This window comes from Triturus cristatus, chromosome 2_2, assembly GCF_964204655.1.
Source record: "Triturus cristatus chromosome 2_2, aTriCri1.1, whole genome shotgun sequence".
NCBI classification, from domain to species: Eukaryota; Metazoa; Chordata; class Amphibia; order Caudata; family Salamandridae; genus Triturus; species Triturus cristatus.
The window spans coordinates 815,563,606-815,589,577 of NC_140582.1; the positions used below are offsets into that span (position 1 = coordinate 815,563,606).

The 25,972-nt window shown below is 45.3% G+C and overlaps 1 protein-coding gene across 3 annotated transcripts in view; it reads left to right on the forward strand.

Annotated features, from left to right (window-relative positions):
* Positions 1-25,972, forward strand: part of LOC146862826 (uncharacterized) — a 354,446-nt gene that overhangs the window by 190,022 nt on the left and 138,452 nt on the right. For 2 of the 3 annotated variants that reach the window (XM_085643304.1, XM_085643306.1), the window contains exons 14-16: positions 4,350-4,394; positions 8,192-8,269; positions 20,028-20,105. In XM_085643304.1, coding sequence (XP_085499430.1) covers positions 4,350-4,394; positions 8,192-8,269; positions 20,028-20,105 — 201 coding nt within the window. The remainder of the gene's footprint in view (positions 1-4,349; positions 4,395-8,191; positions 8,270-20,027; positions 20,106-25,972) is intronic. The other variant, XM_085643305.1, reaches the window with a different exon arrangement.

The window sequence follows — 25,972 nt, forward strand, 5'->3', positions numbered from 1 at the left end:
AGCTTATAAAGCGTGCGGCTACTCCAAGGAGTGTCCCGGCGCTGCTGGACCAAGGGAACAGAGGAATCAGGGATCTGAAGCCCGCACACTAGAGCAAGGCAGGGCCTAGTGTTTAAAAAAGCCAAGTTTTCAACTGTCTCCTGAAAGAAAGCAGGTTCTGAACCATCTTAAGATAAGGGGGCAAACTATTCCACAGGTGGGCGGCTAGCACTTGGAAAGAGCGCCCGCCAGCCCGAGACCGGGCAAAGCTGGGAATACGTATAAGGGCCTGCCCAGAGGACCTCAGGGCACGGGTGGGCACGCAATGGTGGACCCGTTTCCTCAAATAAACGGCTCCCGTGCCATGAAAGAACCGGAACGCAAAAACCAGTGCTTTAAATTGAATCCTCTTACGGATTGGGAGCCAGTGCAAAGTATTTAGATGGGAAGACATATGTGCTCTGGGCCCCACCATAAGAATGGCCCTGGCTACAGCATTTTGAGCCACCTGCAGGTGGTTATGTAGATACTCAGGAAGACCCAAATATAACACATTGAGATAGTCAAGCCTTGGGATGATCAAGGCCTGAACTACCGTCTTCCGGTGCTCTACAGGTAGCATAGGGAGAAAGTTACGTAACATTCTCATCAAGCCAAAACATGTACCGACCACAGTCTGAATTTGGGCCTTCATAGTTAGCGAAGCGTCTAATTTTACTCCTAGATTTTTCACAGCAGTTACTGGAGCCGCCGGGGGAGACATGTCGCAAGGCCACCATTCGAGCCAATAATCACAGGGTGGACAGCCGAAAAAAATTATCTCTGATTTTTCAGAGTTACATTTCAATTGGTCGAACTGCAGCCACGAAAAAACTTTCGATAAACAGGTGTTAATCTCCTCACTACTGAAGTCACAACCTGTGTCATGCATGAATAGCAGTTATGTATCATCGACGTAAAATATAATCTTAGCGCCATGCAACTCAGCTAGAAGAGCAAGAGGAGTCATATAGATGTTAAAAAGGGATGAACTCAAAATGGACCCCTGTGGGACCCCCACCTCCAACGGGGCAATGGGGGCCCAAAAAGGGGGGGACCATATTTCTTGATGGCGGTCATTGAGGAAGGAAGCAAACCACTTCAGTACCGTGCCCCTGATGCCACAATCCGACAATCTGCGCAAAAGCCGCGGAAAGATCTAAAAGTATGAAAACCGCACTTTCTCCTCTGTCCAATTGCTCTTTAATGGAGTCAGCGACTGCCAATAAAGCTATTTCAGTGCTGAGATGGGTCCTGAAACCAGACTGACTATCATGGAGAATTTGGTAGGCCTCTACATACTCCGTCAGTTGAAGGTTGACGTACTTCTCAAGAGTTTTGGAGTGGAATGGCAGTAGTGATATATGCCTATAGTTTGCGGCAACATTAGGGTCTGCCGAAGGCTTTTTCAGCAAGGGGATAATTTTAGCCCTTTTCCAATGGCTGGGGACCAACCCCTGCTGTAATGAGGAATTAAGAACCAAGTTGACGGCAGGATTAATAATCTCTGCAATGCCCGTCATTGTTTTTGCAGGACACGGATATAGAGGAGAGCCGGACTTCAAAGAATGCATAATCTCAAGAGATTTCTCGAGAGAGATAGGCGAACATTTAGTAAGGAGCTCACTAGTGTCAATGCTGTCCCGGCCCACTGCGACTAGTCCAGCTTGCAAACCAGGGGCGGGGGTGGTGAAAGACTGTTGGATGGTAACAATTTTATCATAGAAATAGTTAGCAATATTATTAACCCAAGTAGACGTGGGGGTGAATGGAATACTCACCAAACTCCTTAACAATTTTAAAGATTTCCTTACTCCTGTTGCTGGCAGCCTCAATTTTTGAGGTAAAAAAGTGTTGCTTACCCTCACAAACGCCCTTATAATATGTTTTAAGGGCCAGTTTGTTTCTCATTTTTGCTGTTGGGTCAAATTGCCGTGGTAATGTCTAAACCTGAAATGGCTCTCAAAACTATTGAAAGGGAGGTGTCTGGATACTCGTTGAATAAGGATAAGACTCAAGTAGTGATAAATTAGAAATGGGGGACATAAGAGTAGTAAAAAAAGCAGTGTATTTTGGTATTAGTATCAACGCGTAGGTAGACGAAATCGTTAAAGACAGTCTAGACCCTCTTATAGGAAAGATGAAAAAAGACCTAGGAAGACTAGATAACTTACATCTTACAATTGTTAGGAGGTGTAATTTAATCAAAATGATTTTCTTCCCTAAAATACTTTATTTGTTTAGGTCAATCCCATTAGAATTTTCAAACCAATGGTTGAAGGCGCTTGAAGCTGTGTTCGCAAGGTTTTTATGGGCCTACTCCAAGCCTAGAAGGGCATTGTAATATCTCTTGCTCCCAAAAGACAAAGGATGGTGTTCACTGCCAAACCTAAAGTTGTATTATTGGGCTACCATGTTGCATTATAGCCCTATGTTACTTTGACATTTGCACATCAATAAATCTTTACAGGACATACCTTCAATTTATGAGCTATTGATTGGTAACAAAGCCTTGGGGTGTTTTTGGAGACAACTTGAGTTTAGCTACTACAAGAAAGTTAAATTCAAGTGTATATTAAGTGCCTATAAAGTTTGTGCTGGGGAACGGAAATTGCTGAAAATAGGTAGAGTTAATTATTATACACCATTGTTGACTAATGAAAATCTGCCATTAATATTTGGGGATCAGTGCATACAAAGATAGTCTCAATTAGGTATTAAAAAGCCTAGGAGCTTTCTATTCCTCCACTGCGATTGTCTCATTTGAGGAGCTATGACATAAATTTGGTATTAACCATAGAGACTTTTTAAAATATATGCAAGCCAGCAACTTTTTGCAGCGTAAGGGGGGTGGCTCGGTGGGCAATGGTAGAATTGAGCTGGTTGAGAAAGTAACATCATTAGCCGAAAATAGAATTGGGAAATTGTACCATATTCTGAATTCAGAGATGAAAGATGACCTTGAAAAGTTTTTGCTAAAATGGCAAGAGAAAGTGTTGATCTCGAAATCGGAGTTTTATAAAGCTTTCGATCTCTCGCAATCTGTTCTTATGTCAGCTAATTTGCAAGCTCAAATCTTCAAGACCTGATTTATGTTATACTACAGCCCGCTAGGATAGCAGAGTGGGGGTGGGGGCAGAGGTACGAGCTGTCCTTGCTGTTCCATTTTTGGTGCGGATATAGTGCATATATTCGCCACGTGTAATGCCTTGAGCCCTTTAAAGGATGAAATTACCTGTTTTCATGAATATAAACTAGAGAGAAAAGTCAGCCTGACTCCAAGCCTTATCTTATTGGGAGTGCAAAATGAGGGATGGATAGCCAAGGAAGAACGTTTCTTTGCAGTTGCAATGGCTTATTTCAGGCTGACTATAGCATCGGCTTGGCTAGATCCGAACCCCCTGTCGTTCCATCAATGGTTGAACCGGCTATTAGTAGGCCACAATTTGGAGAAGGCTGTGTATGCTAGGAAAGGCAGACAAGCAAAGAAGAGGGGAAGTAAAATTTGGGCTCCTCTCAGTGGCTGGGTAATTAACTAGTTATGCAAAGGAGTCTCAGGGGAAACTCTGTTTACCAGGTGAGAGGGTGGGACCCAGGAGGTCAGGCGATAAGCCTTTTCTAAATTTCGAAACCAAAATTAGTTTTAAGTGCTTGTTTGGTACAGGTAGCAAGTCGATTATGAATTTGTATGTTTATCTAATGATTGATCCATTCTCTGTATATCTTGTGGACAATTTGAATGTAAAAGGGGAAGGAAGCCCTCAGGTTAAGGGGGAGGGGTTTGTAAAAAAATACAATTTCTTTTTTCCAAAACTTGAATATTGAAAGAAGGGAAAAAAATTAACTTGCCAATCTACCCTCCAAAATCTCCCCCTCCCTCCACCCTTCTCCACTAACCTGGTCAAGCCAAGCTTGCTGGTGAGTGTGGGTAGGGCCGGGCACCTCTCTGGCCCTCTGACTCTTGGGTGGCACTGTGGCTGGAGCGGTAGCCTCCCCATGTCTCCTTCTACTTCGCATCATTCCGTGGTTACAAGTTCGGGTGCTGATTCCTGGTCTACTCAACTCCAGCATATCTCTCGGTTTCCTTGTTCCTGCGCTGATCTGCCTGTAACAATCAGAGAGTTTTGGTTCCCCTCCTGCCACCTATGAACTTCCTATTCTCTTTTCCTTGTCTCCTTGTATGCCCTCCTCCTCATATTATCCTTCTTCTGTTTCCTCTTTGTCTGACTTTCGTCTTGCTCCCCTCTGTCCTTCTTCCAGTAGGAAAAGCGTGAGTCTGTTTTTGTTTAGTGTTGGTTTTATCATTGTTTCTTCTTTCTATTTCTGTCTAGGGAGGATCGAAAAGGACTCTGCGCGGGTCATTGACACAGTAATTGGTAAGTACAGAGTCTCATCTGGTTCAGATGCAGCCGCCTACTTGCACCCCTTTTACCCCTTTCATCGTTAGTGCAGTTCAAGTGCCTACCCCTTGTATTTAGTCGGGAGCTAGGACAGGGAAAGCAGAATGCCTGGGGACTTGAAAGGGAAGCCTCTAGAAGATTCTCCTACCTTTCAGAGGAAAGTCAATAGATATAAATATTGGATCTCAGGCAGCACCTCTTCAGTACACATCTGGACCTGTTGATGCTCTAACAGGAAGAAGGACTGCTGTGCTGCTGAAAGGACTACCACTCTGCTGGGCTGATGCCCTGACATGCTGACCTGCTGTCTGCTGCCTTCTTGCCTGGGTGAGAAGGACTGGACTTGCATCTGTTGAACCCAGGAACCCAGAGGAATTCCAAGGGCTAGTTGGCTGGCCTCCTAGCTTGAGCCTCAGGTACAGAATTCGCCAACAACCTCGACCCAGCACCGTGACTCTGCCATCTGTGAGTCTAACCTGCCAAATGGTGCCACCCCTGTCCTGTACCCTTGGAAGTGAGACTAAGGTGATTTGCCAGTCTCTGTGGACCCAGTGGAACCAATGCATCTCCTCTTTTGTGTGCATTCCGGCCCACAGCCTCATCAAAACTGTTATTGCGCTTCACATCCTCGGCGCAGGCCCTCACACCCCTCATCGACGGCAACCTTGCCGACTGTCTCCACATCACTGCCTCGCAGCTCCTCAGAACAAACGCATCGCCCTGACTCCACGCCGCATCCTCGATGCCAGCCTTTCCATCGCATGCCCTTGTCAACGGGATCCTTGACGACGATACAGGACCTCGCACTGCAGGCTCACTGCATCTTGGAACTAACACATCGCTTTGGCTGCATGACACCTGATTTGACGTGGACCCCCACAATGTTACGCATACCTGGAGTAAAGGTATTTGTTCAGCGAGCCTAACTGGGTCCCGGTAGCCAGCCCATGCTTCATTGCAGTCGGCCTGAACTTGTGACTTTGTACTGGTTTGGCACAAGCAGATATCTACAGTTGGCAGTTTGTGTTTTTTGGCTCTTTTTTCACAAAAATATTTCAACCTGCATATCTCTGGTTCTTCCGATTGGATATTTGTCATTTTAGTCTTGTTTATTTTTTTTAAAGAACTCTATTTTCTAACTTGATGTGGGCTCCTTTTTGGGTGTTTATCACTTTATTACTGTTTGAAAGGTTACGCAATTCTTTACACATTGCCTTTAAGTTAAGCATGACTGTTTTGTGGCAAGCTACCAGAGGGTTGAGTACAGGTTAATTTAGGGTTGACTTGTGCCTCACTCTGACACGGATTGTCGTTTCTACTTGACCAAGGCTCACACCCTAATCAACCAGTATTCCAATTTCCTGCTCGACCAGATCCAAAGACCCAATTTCTCACAACACTGAATTGAGAGGGTGTTTTTATGTATATGGATACCCAGTTTTTCTTTGAAAAACGGTATTGCACAAACAACAATAATTACTAACAATGGTACATAAAGCATTTGCTCCATTTTTGCCTCCAAAGCTTCACATGGGCTAGTCTCCCACAACAGTGCCTCGGTGACAGAACAGCAGCACAACCTAGCCAATATTTCAGAATGCATCATACATATGAGGATGGATGTAGAAAATCTTCCACTGCATGAACATGCCAACCGAAGCCCCTTTGATAATTATCATATCTCAAGTAAACAACTTTCTTTCTGCCCTCTGGTCTGTAGCGAGAGCTGATCTCAGAAACCAAAGCTACCAACCATGTAATATTGATCTCAGTGCTCACCCAAAAACTCCAAATCCATTTCGCTAGATTCTGTGGCTGATAGTGCCTACTTTTAAATATTCTGTTTAGTGAGAATCTTTAATTTTCATTCTGGATCTTACCATGAGCGCTAGGCCTCAGTTTCAATTATTTGTATTCATAACTGCATCTGAGACCTGTTAACACAACCTTTGCATTTAGCCATACTTCTCTTCTTGAAGGTTCATTCACTTACAGTAAAGACTTGAAGAAAGTGAAGAGAGCCTAAGCTCGAGGACAAAAAGGGGGTGAGGAGGCAAGAGAGAAAAAACACTTGCTCCAGTAGGTTAGTTGCTAGAAAACCTGAACTGGACTCCCAGGACAACAGTATGGCACAGCATGACAAGCTACAGGAGGGGAGCACAACTAATCTGTTAAAAGAGAGCGACAGTAAGCTTGAGCCACAGTGACTCACTCTAACTAGAGTCACTCACAACAAATATAAGCTTACACGGTGAGGCGATGATGTGCCCTGTGACTAGCCCCAAAACAAACAATCCAAAACTATTTAGATATTTTCACTAACAGGACATGTAAAACTTAAAAGAACATGTCCAAGCTTTTAATTATAATGCATCCTGGCTTATGGGCTATCTAAGGCCTACCTTGTGGGTGACTTATTTGTAATAAAAAGGGGGTTACGGCTTGGCAAGTGGTTTATTTTGCCAAGTTAATTTGGCAGTTTAAAACTGGATTCAGGCTCCAATGGCAGAACTGGAACTGCCATTGGAGCCTGAAGAGGCTGCTTAAGTGGGTTGCAAAATAGGTGCTGTAGGCCCTGTAGTAGCATTTAATTTACAGGCCCTAGGTATATGGTATACCACTCTACAAAAGGCTCATAAGTAAATTAAATATGCCAGTCAGGTGTAAGCCAATTTTACCATGTTTAGGGATGTAAGCACTTTGTGCACTTTACCACTACTAACCAGTGCCAGAGTCCTAAGGCCAACAAAAACGAATTTTAGCACAAGTGGAGGGCAAAGGGCAAAACGTTTGCATGAGGACCACCCTAAGGCTGACAGGTCTAACAGTAGAGAAGAACTCTGCAGCACTGGTGAAGCTGTAAGTCATTGTAGCAAAGGGATATCACAGGATGAAAGTCAGAGTGGTGGTAGCACATGAAGGACCAAGGGGTATCCTAAGAGGGAACGAAAGCGTGGGAGTAAAATCAGATGCAATTAGTATGAAAGCAAACAGCTTATAACAACTGCAGTTGCTAGGCATCTGCTTTCATATCGGAGGAATATTTATAGTGTTCTTCATAGATTCACCTGGAGACCCCTGACCAATCCCAATAGTTTCAGTTTTCCTTCTTTCTCTATCTCCTCCACGTCTGAAGTTTCTGTTTTTGTGATGTGCTAGTCTTGGAGAGCTGGACGCCTGCTCGTATTGAACCTCTGCTGGTGCAAGCTTGAATCAATCTGTCATTGTAGCCAGGAGTGGAACAGGGCAGGACAGGGAATGAGCCATGCTTGAAGCGTGTTGCTTGTAGTGGCAGCCAATTTCTTAGCTTTATTGGCTGTTTTTCTCCACTCTTCCAACCTTTAATTCTAGTATCTTCTGAAATTCTTCTCCAACATCTGTTGAGGAATGTAAACTGTTAGTAGGAAAGCTCAGCAGACCATTGCATGCAGCCATTTAGGACCTCTACTGTAAGAATTAGGAACCAAGCTACTGTTTCATAACCAGATCCATCCTGAGATGCGGTGGGGAGGGAAGAGGGACAATGTGATATGCCTTTTGGTAGGAAGCATGAAGGTGTCCAACTCTATGCAAGTTGGTCTAGTTGCGTTGATTGTGATCCACAGAAGTCACCCAAGCGATGCACTATTAGAAAGGTAATGTGCAGGTGCTACATACGTGTTGCATGACCAAGAATTACAATCATGTTGGTTTTGAATGTGATTATTTACAGTAATCTCTTTAGGACACTATCCTATTTACATATTAATAATTTATAAATCTGTTTCCAACAGTGCCTTCCTTACAGCCACCAAAGGAGTCCCTTGAACAAGTACTTGTCAGAAACCCCACAACTGGCTGGTACAGCCCAGGTACTGTAAATGCAACCACCCTAACGCCTGGTGACTGCCTGTATTGACATATTCGCTGGCAAGAAAACATGACATGTTGGAACATTCAACAGGGTCCTATGGGGCTGATTCCCAAGAAGTTCTGTTAGTAGGTGTAACTATATTTGGCTTGAGCTCCTAGGAGTAAGTCACACTTCTCCATGGAGGGAAGGTTTGGGAAAAGGGCTTGCGGGTGACTTATTTGTAATAAAAAGGGGGTTACGGCTTGGCAAGTGGTTTATTTTGCCAAGTTAATTTGGCAGTTTAAAACTGGATTCAGGCTCCAATGGCAGAACTGGAACTGCCATTGGAGCCTGAAGAGGCTACTTAAGTGGGTTGCAAAATAGGTGCTGCAGGCCCTGTAGTAGCATTTAATTTACAGGCCTTAGGTATATGGTATACCACTCTACAAGGAGCTCATAAGTAAATTAAATATGCCAGTCAGGTGTAAGCCAATTTTACCATGTTTAGGGATGTAAGCACTTTGTGCACTTTACCACTACTAACCAGTGCCAGAGTCCTAAGGCCAACAAAAACAAATTTTAGCACAAGTGGAGGGCAAAGGGCAAAACGTTTGCATGAGGACCACCCTAAGGCTGACAGGTCTAACAGTAGAGAAGAACTCTGCAGCACTGGTGAAGCTGTAAGTCATTGTAGCAAAGGGATATCACAGGATGAAAGTCAGAGTGGTGGTAGCACATGAAGGACCAAGGGGTATCCTAAGAGGGAACGAAAGCGTGGGAGTAAAATCAGATGCAATTAGTATGAAAGCAAACTGCTTATAACAACTGCAGTTGCTAGGCATCTGCTTTCATATCGGAGGAATATTTATAGTGTTCTTCATAGATTCACCTGGAGACCCCTGACCAATCCCAATAGTTTCAGTTTTCCTTCTTTCTCTATCTCCTCCACGTCTGAAGTTTCTGTTTTTGTGATGTGCTAGTCTTGGAGAGCTGGATGCCTGCTCGTATTGAACCTCTGCTGGTGCAAGCTTGAATCAATCTGTCATTGTAGCCAGGAGTGGAACAGGGCAGGACAGGGAATGAGCCATGCTTGAAGCGTGTTGCTTGTAGTGGCAGCCAATTTCTTAGCTTTATTGGCTGTTTTTCTCCACTCTTCCAACCTTTAATTCTAGTATCTTCTGAAATTCTTCTCCAACATCTGTTGAGGAATGTAAACTGTTAGTAGGAAAGCTCAGCAGACCATTGCATGCAGCCATTTAGGACCTCTACTGTAAAAATTAGGAACCAAGCTACTGTTTCATAACCAGATCCATCCTGAGATGGGGTGGGGATAGAAGAGGGACAATGTGATATGCCTTTTGGTAGGAAGCATGAAGGTGTCCAACTCTATGCAAGTTGGTCTAGTTGCGTTGATTGTGATCCACAGAAGTTGAAGTACTGGGTATTTTAGACCCAGCGGTGCAGGGGCACACACCCTATGACTTCTGGGTTCACCCTGTTCCAGACCTACAGAAACACAGAGTCTTCTGGGTGAAGTCAAAGATTTGTTTATTGGCTGCAGACCAATGACAGGTATCCTAGAAGTACAACAGCGTGTATGTTCTCAGGAGACTGCTGAAAATCATAGGAACGAACTTCTCCTTAAGTACAAAATATCATGCTCCAGGCACACATTCCTTGGTTTACGATATGGCCATTACAAGTATACATTACAAACGAAAAAGCAGAGTCATGATGACCATCCCACATTCCAGTTCGGCCAGCCCACAATGATTTACACAGTAAGGTTCAGATCCCACATTGTATGTCAATAGACCCCCCAATAAACATGAGCATCTCCTGTTTTGGGAAACAAGTCATAAAGCAGGAACAAGCAGGTGTGGAAGAGATTAGCCGGGGGATTGTATAGAATGAAAGGGTTTTATGACGGGTCAAGCCCTGATGCTAATCACAGGTGGACGGAGGAAGGGGAGCTCGTGAGACCGGTTTGACCTGGGGCAGCAGAGCCAGCTGCCCAGGTCACAGAGAAGTCAGAGGGAAAGCCCATGTACTGTGAGGCCCGTATTTACTCCATTATAGCCTATGTGAGGGCAATGACAAGATGGCCACTGCTTCCAAAATGGAACCCGCGTAGTGAAGCAGAATAGCGTGTACACAGTGCATTCATAGCTAGAACGGTATATAAAGCACTCGTACATGCCGCATTTACCATTTGCGGTTCGCTAATACCAAGATAGACAGGGGTAGGGCCCTGTCCCCTACGCGGTCCCAAATATTAAAGTACGACAGACCCTCCTTTTGCCCTTACATAGGCAATCACTATACTCATCTTAATCCGAGTCTAGGTCAATGTCCGCAAAGTCATGGAGATGTTGCTGTAGCATCATCCTATTACTTAGTTCGTCCCTCGATACAGGTTTCCTTACACATAAGGTAGTACAGAGGCCACATATCGCGGGAGCACACTGTATACACAGACAGAACAGGAAAAGAATGGCTAAGATCATTCCAATGACCATCAGAACTTTCCAACCCCAGGCAGATATCAATTCCCAGAACCACCCCACCAGTGACCAATCTCCCTTATCCACGTGTATGGCTTCAGATATTTTATGGAGCTTGGAGATGGCTTGATACACTGTTGGAGCATTATCTGGTATGAAAATGCAGCAACTGGATTGGATGACCTTGCATACCCCACCGCGGTCTGCAAGAATAACGTCTAGAACCATGCGGTTCTGCAGAGTCATAAGGCGATCCGCTTGGAGCTCAGCCGTCAGATTACTAAGGGCACCAGCCGTTACATTGACAGTGGATTCAACCACACGTGTCAGCTGTCTCAGGTTCCTACTATTGACCATAGGTCCCCAAAACGGCAGGAAACCCAAGAAGAAGTCTCCTGCTTCCTGACCGGCAGTGTCCTCCTTACTAATCACACCTCTCACAACTCTGGTCTTGTGATAGTCAGAGGCGGCAGTAAATGTCGGCGGTAGCAAGTTCGCAATATAACATGTGCCCGAGAAATCAGGGGGCAGCCATGTATATGCTCGGTCATGACAGATGAAATAGGTGCCCTTGGCAGCCAAAAACGCAGGGGAAAACTGTGATGGGAAGGTGTACGTTTCAGTACAGTCACTCCTTCCCAGTTGAGCTCTAGGATTCTGACCATTACCCTGTAAGCAGAACCGACCCATGTGGGGTACGACCCAGATTGGAGATGAGATTTTTCGCTGTCTTTCACCCAGACTAATACTATACCCCGTCGCGTTCCATCCTACATAAGGTCTCAGCTCTTCTTTGGGAATGGATGAGTATGCATCAATATCCCTACTCATATCGGCAACTCCTTTCATCAAAGCCTTATTATTGGTGATAGGTCTGATGGAACGCGGTTGGCGAGGGGAGTATGTATCTAGAGCATAGAGAAACATGGTTTGGAATGCCCATGACGATCCATTGTAACTATACGGCAACACCAGGTAGGGAATACCCTTGTTAATGGTATGTGGCATTAACCCACACACCCAGCAATTGGTCGTATTCATTACTAGTTGGTGCTGGTGCAAGAGCTGGATAAACGAGTTATTTACGAACTCTGATCGTCTGGTCTGTTCATGCTCAGGCAAAGGGTGAAAAGAGTGAGAGGAGGCAGTAGAAAGAGGTATAGGCTGTTCAGTGGGTGCAATGGGCTTTTGAGCGGAGAAAAACACAAATCCTACAATAAACATTGTTATGCTACACAGTGTAAAAAGGCACAAAAAGACAAAACATTTACTTTTCATAATTTTACACATCCTTGCGTTAAAGTTCATTTCCTCAATCGGTCTCTCCATCTTAAAAAACTCCATCCTCTACTCGGGCCGCTCGCGGTGGATGAGTTTCTTCTGCTGAGGGGCACGCCTGCCAGTCCAGGGAAACGCCCTAGACCAACCATAACCGTTGACCTAGCGTCTTCGGCCTGTACCCCAAAGTCTTGGCACCGCGACCCTGCGGCAGAACCCGGATGGTGGTTCGAAAAACAAAAATCAAGAAAGTCCTTCAGATGGGAGAGCAAAAAATGTCAAAAAAGAAATAGTGAGGAAATCTTTATTTGTCCATGGGCCTTGGTCTCAAATTATAGCGGAGACGGCCAGATGCTGTTTGGTCTTGAAACAAAAGTTCAGGCTCAGTGGTGTCCAGTCGATTTGATGGTGGCACAGCTTCCTGCAGAATATTGTCACTCTCTTGGTCTGAAACTGTGTCTCTTAAGCGTGCGTCACTGAATGGTACAAAACGAGGTACAATGTCTGTCTCTGAGTCGGCGATACCCTCCTTGACCCACTGGTCATATGGCAGAGGCAAGGGGACTACTTTGCAGTGGGTACCATGAATCCAGTGCTTCTTCCCTTTCACTCGCACTGCTGATCTTGTCGAAAGAAGAACAAGATGAGGGCCGATCCAGCGAGGCTCGTCGTTGCTCTTACGCTGGAAATTTCGGACTAGCACCCACGTACCAGGGTTGATAGGGTGTCCAGGAGGTTCAGAGGCTTGGGGAAGAGTATCATGTACCTGTTGGTGCAAAACACGCAGTTTAACAGTCAAATCATACAGGTAATCGAGCAGTACTGGATGTTCTATCTCACTAAATTTCGCCGGTCTTGGCACGCCCCATACATTAGCCGGGCGGCCAAAGACGACCTCATAAGGGCTAAGTCCCACTCGTGAGTGTATGGTCATTCTGGTGGACAAGAGTGCTAAAGGCAGAGCGTCAGGCCATTTAAGACCGGTGCTCGCCTGGATTTTGGCCAGCTTGAGCATTAAGGCTCCATTGTAGCGTTCTACTAATCCAGCTGATTGGGGGTGATTTGCAGCATGGAACTTCTGCTTTATCCCTAGCCCTTCACATACATTCTTCATTACTTTACCCACAAATTCACTTCCGTTATCACACCACACCATTCTTGGCATCCCAAACCTAGGGAAGAACTCCTTCACAAGGGCTTTGGCTGTGGATAGGGCAGTGTTATCTTTCAGAGGATAAGCCTCTATCCATTTTGAGAAGGCACAAACAACCACCAGTACATATTTCAGGTTGTTGCATCTTTCCATGTGAATAAAGTCCAGCTGCAAAACTTCAAATGGACATGATGGGGGTGCAAAGTGACCAGCTGGAGTTGGGGTTCCCCTACCAGGGTTGTACTTCAAGCATACTATGCAATTCTTGACCACATTCTCTGCACACTTGGGAATCCCAGCATTCTGCCATACTGGAGCCAACAACTTGCATATACCTTTCGTACTGATATGTGCCATTCCATGTGCCATAGTAACCACTGGAAGCACATATGCATCAGGCAACAACCATCGCCTATGTTCTGTCAGATCAATCCAACAACCATTCTCATCCAACTTACCCATACTTTCTCTCCACTTGCTTAACTCTTCCTCTGTGGCTTCAGCTTGAAGCGACTTCACACTCTCTATTGTGTTCTCACACATTCCCACATCATTAACCCATCTTGCGGGACCTGCAACATACATTCTAGTCTTCACATTCTGTGCTGTTTCTTTCGCGGTCTCATCAGCAAACGCATTCCCACGTCCAACATCATCTGTGACTTTCCTGTGCGCACTGCATTTCATGATCGCAACTTGCAACGGTAGGGTCAGTGACTCAAGGAGATCATTCACCAACTTGCCATTCTGAATTTTAGCTCCATGCGACGTCAGGAACCCACGCTCCTTCCACAGTCGCCCAAAATTATGAGCCACGCCAAAGGCGTACTGGCTATCTGTGTATATGTTCACTCTCATTCCTTCAGACAACACACATGCTCTCGTGAGGGCGATTAATTCCGCTGCTTGGTCCGAATTATGTGGCACTCGTGCAGTTTCCACGACCGTGTGCAAAGTCGTGATAGCATATGCAGCAGTCGTGTCACCATTAGGGAGCTTGAAACATGAACCATCTACCCATAAAGTGCCATCACACTCAGTCAGGGGAGTATCTTTTAGATCTACTCTCCCTTTCGTCTCTTCTTCTGTCCTGAACAGACAATCATGTTGCTCAATCTCATCTGAGTCTGCTGGAATTGGCAACAATGTGGCTGGATTCAGCGTATTGCATCTCTTTATGTGTATGTGGTTAGCTAACAGTGTAAGTTCATAACCTGATAGCCGCGCACTAGTCAAGTGTTGTGTCTTGGTCCTATTTAATAATGTGTCTACAGCGTGTGGAACCATAACAATCAATGTATTGTCCATTACCAAACCAGCAGATTGTCGGATAGACATCGCTGCAGCAGCTGTCGCTCTCAGACAGCTTGGCAATGCCCTCGCTACAGGGTCCAAGGTTGATGAAAAATATGCGCATGGGCGCGGTCTGTCACCAAAAGGCTGTGTTAACACTGACAACGCACATCCATCTTTCTCGTGAACATACAATGTAAAAGGCTTACTGTAGTCGGGAGTACCCAACACAGGTGCTGAACATAATGCATTACGCAATTCCACAAAACTTTTCTGGCACTCTTCAGACCATGGGATAGGATTCGGTGTGTCTTTGCATGTTAAGGCTAACAAAGGTTTTGCCAATAAAGAAAAACTAGGGATCCAATGCCTACAGTATGAAGTGATGCCCAAGAAAGCACGTACTTCTCTCTGTGTTTTTGGCACACTCAACTGTGCAATGGCTTGAATTCTTTGTGGGGTCAGTTTCCTTCCCTCCTTCGATAAGAGATGACCTAAGTAGGTCACTTCTTGTCGACAATATTGCAGCTTAGAGAGAGACACTTTGTGATGGAAAGCGGATAAATGGCGCAACAGTGACAATGTGGCTTCTTTACAAATCTTTTCAGTATCCGCGGCGATTAGTAAATCGTCCACGTACTGAATCATGATAGCGCCACTAGGTAAAACAAGTGCATCAAGCTGCGCTTTCAAAGCCTGACTGTATATGGATGGACTCTCACAGTAGCCCTGGGGAGCGCATTTGAAGCGGAAGCTTCGGCCTCCCAGACTAAAACCAAAAATGTCTCTGCTCTCTTCTGCAATTGGGATACTAAAGAAAGCATTCTTTAAATCGATCACTGAAAACCATGCAGCAGAGGCTGGAATCATTGTTAATGAGGCAGTTATATCGGGGACAACCGGAAACTGTGGCACAACAATCTTATTAACCTCTCTAAGATCAATCACAAACCTGTAAACAGGTGGCTGTGAAGGATCCGTTCGTTTTAAGACAGGTAAAATCGGACTATTGCAAACGTTGCCTCTTGTCTCTTCAATCACACCCTTATTAATCAAGTCGCTGACAATGTCTAACAATGCTTTCTGCCCTTCATTAGAGATCTTGTACTGGGGAATACGTGGCAGTCTGACATTAGCCTTTAAAGTCACCACATATGGCGGTATCTCCAAGAGGCCCACATCATTGGGACCAGTAGCCCAAAGGGCATCCGGAAGGGATGACAATTCAGGTGGCATTGTATTTTTAGACAGATACATTGGGGAGATCACTTTTTTGCCTAATGTAAGTTGTACTCCTGAAGGAGAACAATACAGTGTAGCGTGCAATCTTTTTAACAAATCTAATCCCAGCAAATTCTCACCACAACCTGTTGTCAGGATTAGGGGTGCTTTCAGCTCGCAAGGTCCAACAGAAAGTGACATGGGACTGGAAATCGGGTTCCTAACTGGGGCGCCAGAAAAACCTACTGAAACATTTATATCGCCAGACAAAGGTGCGCCAGGGAGTTTTGAATGCATGATTGAACTCTTTGCAGCACCAGTGTCTAGCAGAAAAGGCTCCGTTACATTTGCTGTAGTCACCTCAACATACGGTCCACTCTGATCCACTGGCACTGAAACAACTCCCTCTCTCTGTCTACGGCTGTCCTAGTAATCATTATTCTCTGCATCATCGTCCTCTGCATAGTAATCATTATTATAATACTGGGCCGTATTACTATTCGCGTTAGCTTGCTGATCAAAGCTATTGATGGTACTTTGAGGCGGCAGAGGACGCGCGTTCTGGGGAACACTTCCACGCCCTCTGCCTCTAGGTTCTTGCTGACCACCTCTACCTCTTGCGCCATACATATTACCGTTCCGCTGCATTAATTTAGGGCAACTATATTTAAAATGACCTTCCTCTTTACAGTATGAACATTGGTTGGGACCTACAGGGACACGTGGTTGGTAATACCCGTTCATTTGCTGATTGTTCTGAAACTGTTGGGGTTGGTGATAGACACCTTGGGGTTGCCTATAATTATTCTGACCTCCATGTGGCGGATAGGCCTGCTGTAAAAGGACCTTTGTCTTTAGTTCCTTCGTTTTCTTCTCTGTTCTATCTTTCTCGTCCTTATCTCTGTTTTCATAATACTGTGCAGTAGCCAGTATTTGCGCTGAAGAAGAAACAGCCCAAGAACTTTCTGAATCTTTTAACTTTTTACACAGGTCAGGAAGTAAATTCTGCACAAACTTATCCACAAACAGCCGTTGGCCACCCTCAGTACTCATATCCTGCCCACTGTGGTCAATAAATGTTTCTTCAAACCTAGTAAAGAAGTCTGACACTGTCTCATCTTTCTTCTGCTTGCATGCAGATAACTTGTCCCAATTTACGCGCATCGCAGGCATTATTGTCTTCATATACGTGATGATTCTACCAGGCAATTCAGCTACTAAAGGTTCTGGTTTCGCACCACCAGTTTGTCTAGCATCAGCAGCAACAATGTTAGCCCATGTATCCCCTAATTCTGCATTGTGATCTACATTACGAATTGATCCCCATAGAGGCTGTGGAACAACATTACCAAACAACATGTCTATGTCGGCCAGATTCATAATGCATGACCCTGCCGTCTGTGACAACTCTTTATAATAACCTGCTGGGTTCTTACGGGGATCAGGCAAGGACTGCTTAAGCGCTAACACCTCAGAGCGCTTCCATGGAACATGCACCCAAACACGCTGGAAATGCGCTGCCACAGCGGGGTTACCACCGACAGCTGCAACCGCTTCCTTCCATACCGGGGGAACTTCTCTCATAGGGTATTGTCGCGCTTTCGCCCTTTTCCCCACAAGGACATCTTGTTCAAACAATGATTGTTGACAATCATCATTCCTGAAGGACAATACAACCGCAACTGCTTTATCTACTTCGCGGTCCACAATTATACCAGTTCCAAAATCGAACCTCACTCTACACAACTCCTGCGGGTTCGGATTTTTACCACTATCCTCCAATTCTTCACAGAGAATTTCGCACATTTTATCAAACACATATCTCTGTTTTGGGGCATCCCATTGATGGAAAACGTTGACAACTGATTCCACATTATACAGTGAAGGAAAAACGATCCATCTACGCGCCATGTTATCTATTACCTTTTTCTCATCGGGGTTAGGCAATTGGCTGCGCAACTGCTTACGCTGTAAACCAGGAGTCGCACCAGACGACTCAAAGAGAGGAGACATTAATGTAGTAACCACATTAGCTAAGCGCTGTCGCGCCGAAGGAGAAGCTGAGGCGAGAACAGGGGGAAAAACAGAGGGAAGAAAAGAGGATGTAGAGACAGGTACTGGAGTGGTGGAAGGAAGAGTGTTAGGGGAGGCAGCTGCTGGATTAGGCAAAGTCGCAGGAAGTGCGGGGGCAGTTGGAAGCACAACTGGCGGCCCTTGAGAGGGCTGCGCTACAGGGATAGGAACTGGCTGCAAAGCAACTGGCGGTTGCGGCAAGGCTTGCAGTATATGCACTGGAGGCGGCATATTTACAAGCTGGGGAGGCGCCGTGGCAGTTTGAGCATACGGGGGTGGCGAACTCAACAGATGTGACATCAGGGGATCTTTCTCCTTTTCTTCTAACTCATTCTGCTTAGAATGTGGCAAAGCTGGGTAACATTTGTCAATCCCTAACTTACGCTGCCTGTGCAATTGCTCATTCATTTGCTCCTCTTCATTGACATACCTCTCTCTCTCTTATTCTTTTTTGCTAGCTTAATTTCCTTTTGTTTGGCTTCCTTTCGCCATAAGCGGAAAGAGTCAAACATCGCCGGCCGGGCTTTCTTCTTAAACAATTTAATTTCCAAATTATCTAAAATATCGGTATCAAAACTACCATTTTGGGGCCATTTTAAAACACCATCTTTCCTGGTGTAGTGGATCCACACTTCGTTATATGCAATGGGGCCTACGCCATGTTTTACATAGAGCTCATAAGTTGGAGTTCCAACCGGAGGAACCGGACATGATTCCTCTAGCTGGAAATCTTTTCCACAACCCAAACAGAATAATCTACCAAATAGTCCAGAACCAGGCATCTTTGCTCACTAGTCTAGATCCAAACGTCAAAGGATTATCGATTACGATATTCTCGTGAATACACGAGTCCTCTGGTTTTGGCGTTTGCAAACTCCAAAGTACCAAATTACCAAATCAAACGATCCCGAAGGATACCAAAAACAAACGGGAGACGCTCCACTTATACTTAACTGAATATTGCTGATCGATGGCGTCACCAGAAGACTCTCTCGATTGTTTCGCTCTCTCAAAACTCGTCAAGGGTCCAAAACAGGTCGATTAATCAGGGCAGCAGTCCTTCGTAGCCGTTGGGACGCGGAGAACCTCGCAGAAAAGACTTTCGGACCACGTCGACATGCAGGGGTCGATGAAGTGGCGGCCTTCCTCCGGAATTTCCACACGAAGCTCCTCACGAACCTCTGGCTTGGACTGGTACCGCTGAAATCGTCCCGAGTTGGGCGCCAAACTGAAGTACTGGGTATTTTAGACCCAGCGGTGCAGGGGCACACACCCTATGACTTCTGGGTTCACCCTGTTCCAGACCTACAGAAACACAGAGTCTTCTGGGTGAAGTCAAAGATTTGTTTATTGGCTGCAGACCAATGACAGGTATCCTAGAAGTACAACAGCGTGTATGTTCTCAGGAGACTGCTGAAAATCATAGGAACGAACTTCTCCTTAAGTACAAAATATCATGCTCCAGGCACACATTCCTTGGTTTACGATATGGCCATTACAAGTATACATTACAAACGAAAAAGCAGAGTCATGATGACCATCCCACATTCCAGTTCGGCCAGCCCACAATGATTTACACAGTAAGGTTCAGATCCCACATTGTATGTCAATAGACCCCCCAATAAACATGAGCATCTCCTGTTTTGGGAAACAAGTCATAAAGCAGGAACAAGCAGGTGTGGAAGAGATTAGCCGGGGGATTGTATAGAATGAAAGGGTTTTATGACGGGTCAAGCCCTGATGCTAATCACAGGTGGACGGAGGAAGGGGAGCTCGTGAGACCGGTTTGACCTGGGGCAGCAGAGCCAGCTGCCCAGGTCACAGAGAAGTCAGAGGGAAAGCCCATGTACTGTGAGGCCCGTATTTACTCCATTATAGCCTATGTGAGGGCAATGACAAGATGGCCACTGCTTCCAAAATGGAACCCGCGTAGTGAAGCAGAATAGCGTGTACACAGTGCATTCATAGCTAGAACGGTATATAAAGCACTCGTACATGCCGCATTTACCATTTGCGGTTCGCTAATACCAAGATAGACAGGGGTAGGGCCCTGTCCCCTACGCGGTCCCGAATATTAAAGTACGACAAAGTCACCCAAGCGATGCACTATTAGAAAGGTAATGTGCAGGTGCTACATACGTGTTGCATGACCAAGAATTACAATCATGTTGGTTTTGAATGTGATTATTTACAGTAATCTCTTTAGGACACTATCCTATTTACATATTAATAATTTATAAATCTGTTTCCAACAGTGCCTTCCTTACAGCCACCAAAGGAGTCCCTTGAACAAGTACTTGTCAGAAACCCCACAACTGGCTGGTACAGCCCAGGTACTGTAAATGCAACCACCCTAACGCCTGGTGACTGCCTGTATTGACATATTCGCTGGCAAGAAAACATGACATGTTGGAACATTCAACAGGGTCCTATGGGGCTGATTCCCAAGAAGTTCTGTTAGTAGGTGTAACTATATTTGGCTTGAGCTCCTAGGAGTAAGTCACACTTCTCCATGGAGGGAAGGTTTGGGAAAAGGGCTCATTGTTAGAGTATTTATGTGAGACATGGTGTCAAGTGATGCTCGTACCTAACAAAACTTTTTTACTGGTGTGAGAGACGTCATATAATGTCCAGTTATGTACCCTTCTCCCCTTCTGGGACCATTCTAAATCCTATCTGTTTCACCAATCCTTAAATTAACCCAGTCAACACTTACACTGAAATATTGAAGCACACTTCTGTTTTAAGTTTTTATGCTCTAAGTCCTTGCTTTATCCCTCTTACTGCTTTCTATTTCCAGTGGGCTGTAAAATTATGATCCCTCTGCAAACTCCAGTTTGCTCAGGGATCAGAATTCCAAGCAATGCAGAGCTTACCACACGATTCAAATAATTAGAAGGCTCAGCACCCCACAATGTTCCCTAGGTCGGCGAGTCAGACCTGACGATATTCAAGTGGGAATAACACTGAGCAGGCAATGAGGTCTGGTAAGTCCTGGGTCCTGCCCAATTCAGGTCAGTAGTTGTTCAATTCGGGATGTTATGTCTGTTTTGCAAGTTTGAACTCCGAACAAGATGTCGGCTTAATAAAAACCCATCGCTGTCCGTCCCACTTAAGATGAGGTAACAAGAAATAGGGGGAATGGGCCTAATCTGGTTGGGCCAGACAAAACAGAATAAGTAAGTTTACTCCAGTTTGGTGACAATAACTGCGAATTGCTTAACCACGATACTGTTTTTATATCCCAGTAGAGTGAACGTCTTTAGTGTGAATATATTCAGAAATGGAATTACTTCATAAAATATTGTATCTTTTGATTCATTGGAAACACGTGACAATTTTTTTCATGTATTGACTTCACCACCACAATGTGTTAAAGTGCTGAACGAATGTTAATACAAAACAATTAAGATTTTTAAAAAGTAATTAAAAAGAGAATATGCCAGATATGAACCATATAAAAATAGCTCTACTGAGGTCTAGAATTTACCACACTCCTTCCACATCGGCCACTTAAATCATTCCAGAGTGCTAATTCATTCTACGAGTGCGTTCTTGTGTTTTTGGTGACATTATGGGCCTTATTACGATGTCGGTCGGAAAGGCTCTGAAAGGTAGTTGGATTCTCCTAAACTGCGTCGGAGCCTTTCCAACAGACTCTGAAACATTTCCAACTGACCGATTACGATGGAAAGGTAACCGTCGGTCAGTCTGATTCGGTCCCGACCGGCATTCGGAGACTCCAAGTCGATCAAAGCCGAATAGTACAGCTCTATGGACCACGTTTCTGACTGACATATTACGAAGTCGGATTCAGACATTATTTTGGAATCGGTCTGTCTGACACGGAACGGCTGTCGGAAACTGACTTTGGGGGCCCGTAGCAGACCCTGACCCCCTTGACCCCGAGGCCTACGGTTGGGGTCGGTGGGGGTACCCAAGGGACCCCCCCTTTAAAACCATGCACAATGTGGCAGGCATTATGGTGTGCCTGTGACAGGGTGCAAGGTTTTCCGCAGCCACCCCTTTTTTCAATGAGAGCCTGTGTTGTCGTGCAGAACACTGGCTCCCATTGAAGTAAATGGGAGACTTTCCTAACTGTGTTCGGAACCATCATAATCGGTCGAGAGGACCTGCTGAATATGAGTCAGTCGGAACGAATACTAGACGGTGTCGGTCGGAAGAGTTTCTGACCGACAACTTAATGAGGACTTTTATGTTTTGAGTGTGTTGATATCTGCTGCCTGTGTGCGAGAACCTCTGTTTGCTAAACTCTAAATGTGGCCTAGATTCTTATATAGATGGAGCAACATTACTGTCTATTAAATCAATCACATGAGGTGCTTTTTACAGCGCACCTCCTGAACTCAAATATTTAAAAGTGCTCTCCTATATAATAATAAAGTAAAAGGAGGGTCTAAAACAAAATGTTTGCCTGGGATCACACAATATTGACAAGCAGAGAAGCTGCTATTTATTGTAGGTTATCTGATTTTACATTTTGAACTTCAGTATAGATACACTTTACTGAATTTCAAAATGTAAAATCAGATAACCTACAATAAATAGCAGCTTCTCTGCTTGTCCATATTGTGTGATCCTAGGCAAACATTTTGTTTCAGACCCTCCTTTTACTTTATTACTACATAGGAGAGCACTTTTAAATATTTGAGTTCAGGAGGTGCGCTGTAAAAAGCACCTCTTATGATTGATTTATATATATATTATCTACTGGCGGTCACCAGTAGATAGTTATAGTTGGAACCTAGTTTCCATAGGTAAAACCTTTTATTAAAGTTAAAGCGCAGAATCATTGTTACATTATCTCCGTGGGGTACAATAGTCATTCAGTACAGTGAATTGGCGTTTATCACAACATATGTTAAGGATTTAAGGGGTCTTCAGGTCTAGTTCGTCTCATCGCCATATCTTCAGTGGGAGAAGTACATATTTCCCCTTTAAATGCGTTCCAGCCTCCCCATTTTTTATTCCACTTCTTAGGGCAGTCTCTTCGTTTGTAGACCTCTTTCTCTGCAATCATACATTTATCCATTTCTGCCACCCAACCGATCCCCAGAACCCCAGAGCATTGCCACAGCTCGTTTCACCAATAAGTATTCTAGCGCCACCCATTGCTGTTCCACTTCCGTTAGGTCGGTGGGCTCCCATATATTTAGGATCCCCATTTTCGGTGATAGGTGGATGTGTTTACCCAGTGTGTCTTTCACCTTTGTAGTTGTTCTATCCCAAAAAGGGCGTATACGGAGACAGTCCTATAGGATGTGATAAAAGGTATCGTCTTGGCCGCATCCCCTAAGGCACAACGCATCACACCGGCTACCTATTTTAGCCAGGAGGACGCCTGAAAGGTAGGACCTATGGAGTACTTTTAATTGTATGAGGCGGAAGTGGTGATTTATGGCCGTTTCTCTGGGGGACATTAATGCGGTCTGCCAGTCCTCATCGTCCAATTCCCCTAAGTCCGCCTGCCAGCGGTCTCGTAGAGATTCAAAAGTGTCGGGTAAGTTATTGCAGAGTTTACGGTAAGTGCAGGAGATGGCTTTAGTGGTTCCGTAAGTAAGCGGTCCTCTAAGGGGGTGGCGTCTGGTAAGGAGGGGAGGTCGGGGATATTAACAAGAGTGGCGTGTCAGATTTGTAGACATCGGAAAATCTCTCCTTGTGCGAGAGTGTGTTTGATTTGTAGTTCTTTGAATGTGCGAATTTTCCATTTGGTGATCAAGTCTCCTAAATTAGTGATTCCAATAGTGTCCCACTTATCAAATCCCCTGTGGAAGCAAAGTGATCCCAGTTGTTGCGAGGACCACAACGGCGTAGTTTTACTGAACATGTCCGCCCACCCCAGGCGTTTATTGGCCTTATGCCAAACGGCAACCGTGTGTGACATAGGCCCCAAGTATCATCCTTTTCGAGCTTTGCCCCATACATCCCTCTCGACCTGTTTGATATTTTTCTAAATGGAAGGCTGGGTTCTTTGGGGCCCGTGGATCCAGTGGTTGACGGGTACCAATTGGGAGGCCCAATAGTAGAGGTAGAGATCCGGAATGGCTATTCCCCCGTCATACCACCCCTTGGTGAGTTTCTGAAGGGTAATACGTGGTGCTTTCCCATCCCACATAAAGGTACAGAGCTCCCCCTCTATGGTGGTGAAATAATTGTCTGCTATGGGGAATGGGCAGTTTTGAAGGACATATAAAAACCGGGAAAGTGCTAGCTTTTTAAATAGAGCTGCCCTGCCAAGAAGGGACAGGGTCAGCGACCTCCAGTGTCTCATATCATCCTGAAGCCGCTTCAAGGGGCCTAAAATATTATGTTCATAGAACAGTTTGGGGTCAGGTGTGATAAAGATGCCCAAAAATTTAAAACCTGCCATGGCTTGTTGAATTGAGTATACGCGAGGTAGACGAGGCGGAGGGCCGTGCAGCACGTGTAATACCAATTTGGACCAATTAATAGAGTAGCCCGCGTATTTACCCAAAGTTGGTGATAACGTTAAATAAACTGTTTATGGAAGCTCGGGGGGATGCCAGGTATATAAGGATGTCGTCCACATAAAGGGATATTTTGTCTTCTGTATCCTCGCCCCACTTTAGTCCCCTTATAGAAACGTCTTGTCTTATCCAGTAGGCTAGTTCGGGGGTCAGTGCAAATAGTAAGGGGGACAGAGGACAGCCATGTCTGGTGCCTCTGCGCAAGGCAAATGTCCATGAAGTGGGGTTGTTCACCCTGACCTGACCCAGTAGATCCTTGTATAGCAATGCTACCCATTGTCTGAAACCTGGGCCGAAGCCCAACCGTGCCAAAACCTCAAAAAGATAGGGCCACTCTATCGAGTCGAACGCCATAGTGGCGTCTAATGGCAGTATGACCGCATCAACACGTAGATACTGTTGTCTACCCAGGACATTGTTGACCCGTCGGATATTAAGAGCGGTATTCCGACCTGGTATAAATCCTGATTGGTCTTCATGGACCAGAGAGGGGAGTACAGCTATTAGTCGAGATGCAAGAAGTTTGGCCAACACCTTGGCATCTGAATTAATTAATGAATAGGCCTATAGGAGCCACAATTTGCTCCTGGTTGACCCGGTTTGCTGATGACTACTATATTGGCTAGCCATTGATCTAAGGGAAGGATGCATCTCTCCCGACTTTCATCATACATATTTTTAAGGTGTGGAGCTGCCTTGAGAGCCATCCCCTTGAGGAACTGATAGTGTTGGTAGAGCCATTTCCTCCAAGAGCTGGTGAGAGTCCTCGAAGAAGTACGCGGTCCTAGATGTATATATGGCCTCTAGGTGATCCGCAAACGTATCCGCTACCTCCTGGGGGTCTGTTACCTGCCTCCCATCTTCCAGTTTGATTTCTGGGACCCATTGCGACTCTTGATCTCGTTTTTCCAGCCATGCCAGCATTTAACGGCCCATTCCCTGAGTTCATAGAACCTATGTTATGTGTGAAGCAGTCTGACTTGGGCTTTTTCTCTTGCTAACACTTTATATTCTAATTGTTTATTTCGGAGATTGTGGGCTGTGGCTTCAGTGGGAGAGGTGCTGTGCTCTGTCTCCAGAAGGAGCAGGTCGCTCTCCAACCGGGTTAGCTGTTCGCTATGGTTTCGGAGGTACCCTATTTTTAAAGCTAAAGCACGACCCTTGATTACTGCCTTGTCGGCTTCCCATATGGTGTTTGCTGAGTCTACGGAGCCCATGTTTTCAGTGAAGTAGTGAACAGTGTGTTCGGCCAGGTCTTCTTTAATGTCTAGAATGGTGAGCAGCCGTGGATTGATAATTATGGGGCCACGGGCTGAGCGTCGGAGAAAGGTGAGTTCAACCCTAAGGGGAGAGTGATCGGAAATACCCCTTGGGAGTCCCTAGGGATGTCGGAATTGCCCTATGTCTGGGAGGAAAGTAAGAAAATAGTCAATGCAGGACACACTGTTGTGTGCATTGGAATAGTGCGTGAAATGAGTTCCATCTGGATTCAACGTGCGCCATATATCTGTGAGTCCCAGTGCTTGGGTAAAGTCTGCCAGGGAAGTGTTACGTCTAGGAGATGGTCTTTGGGGGTGTCTGTCGATCGTATCATCCATAGTCATGTTAAAGTCTCCACCCAGAATGAGCGTGCCCGGTGGGAGATCTATGAGTATTTGGCTGAGATCTTGCAGTGCCGTTTTGCCCAGGGC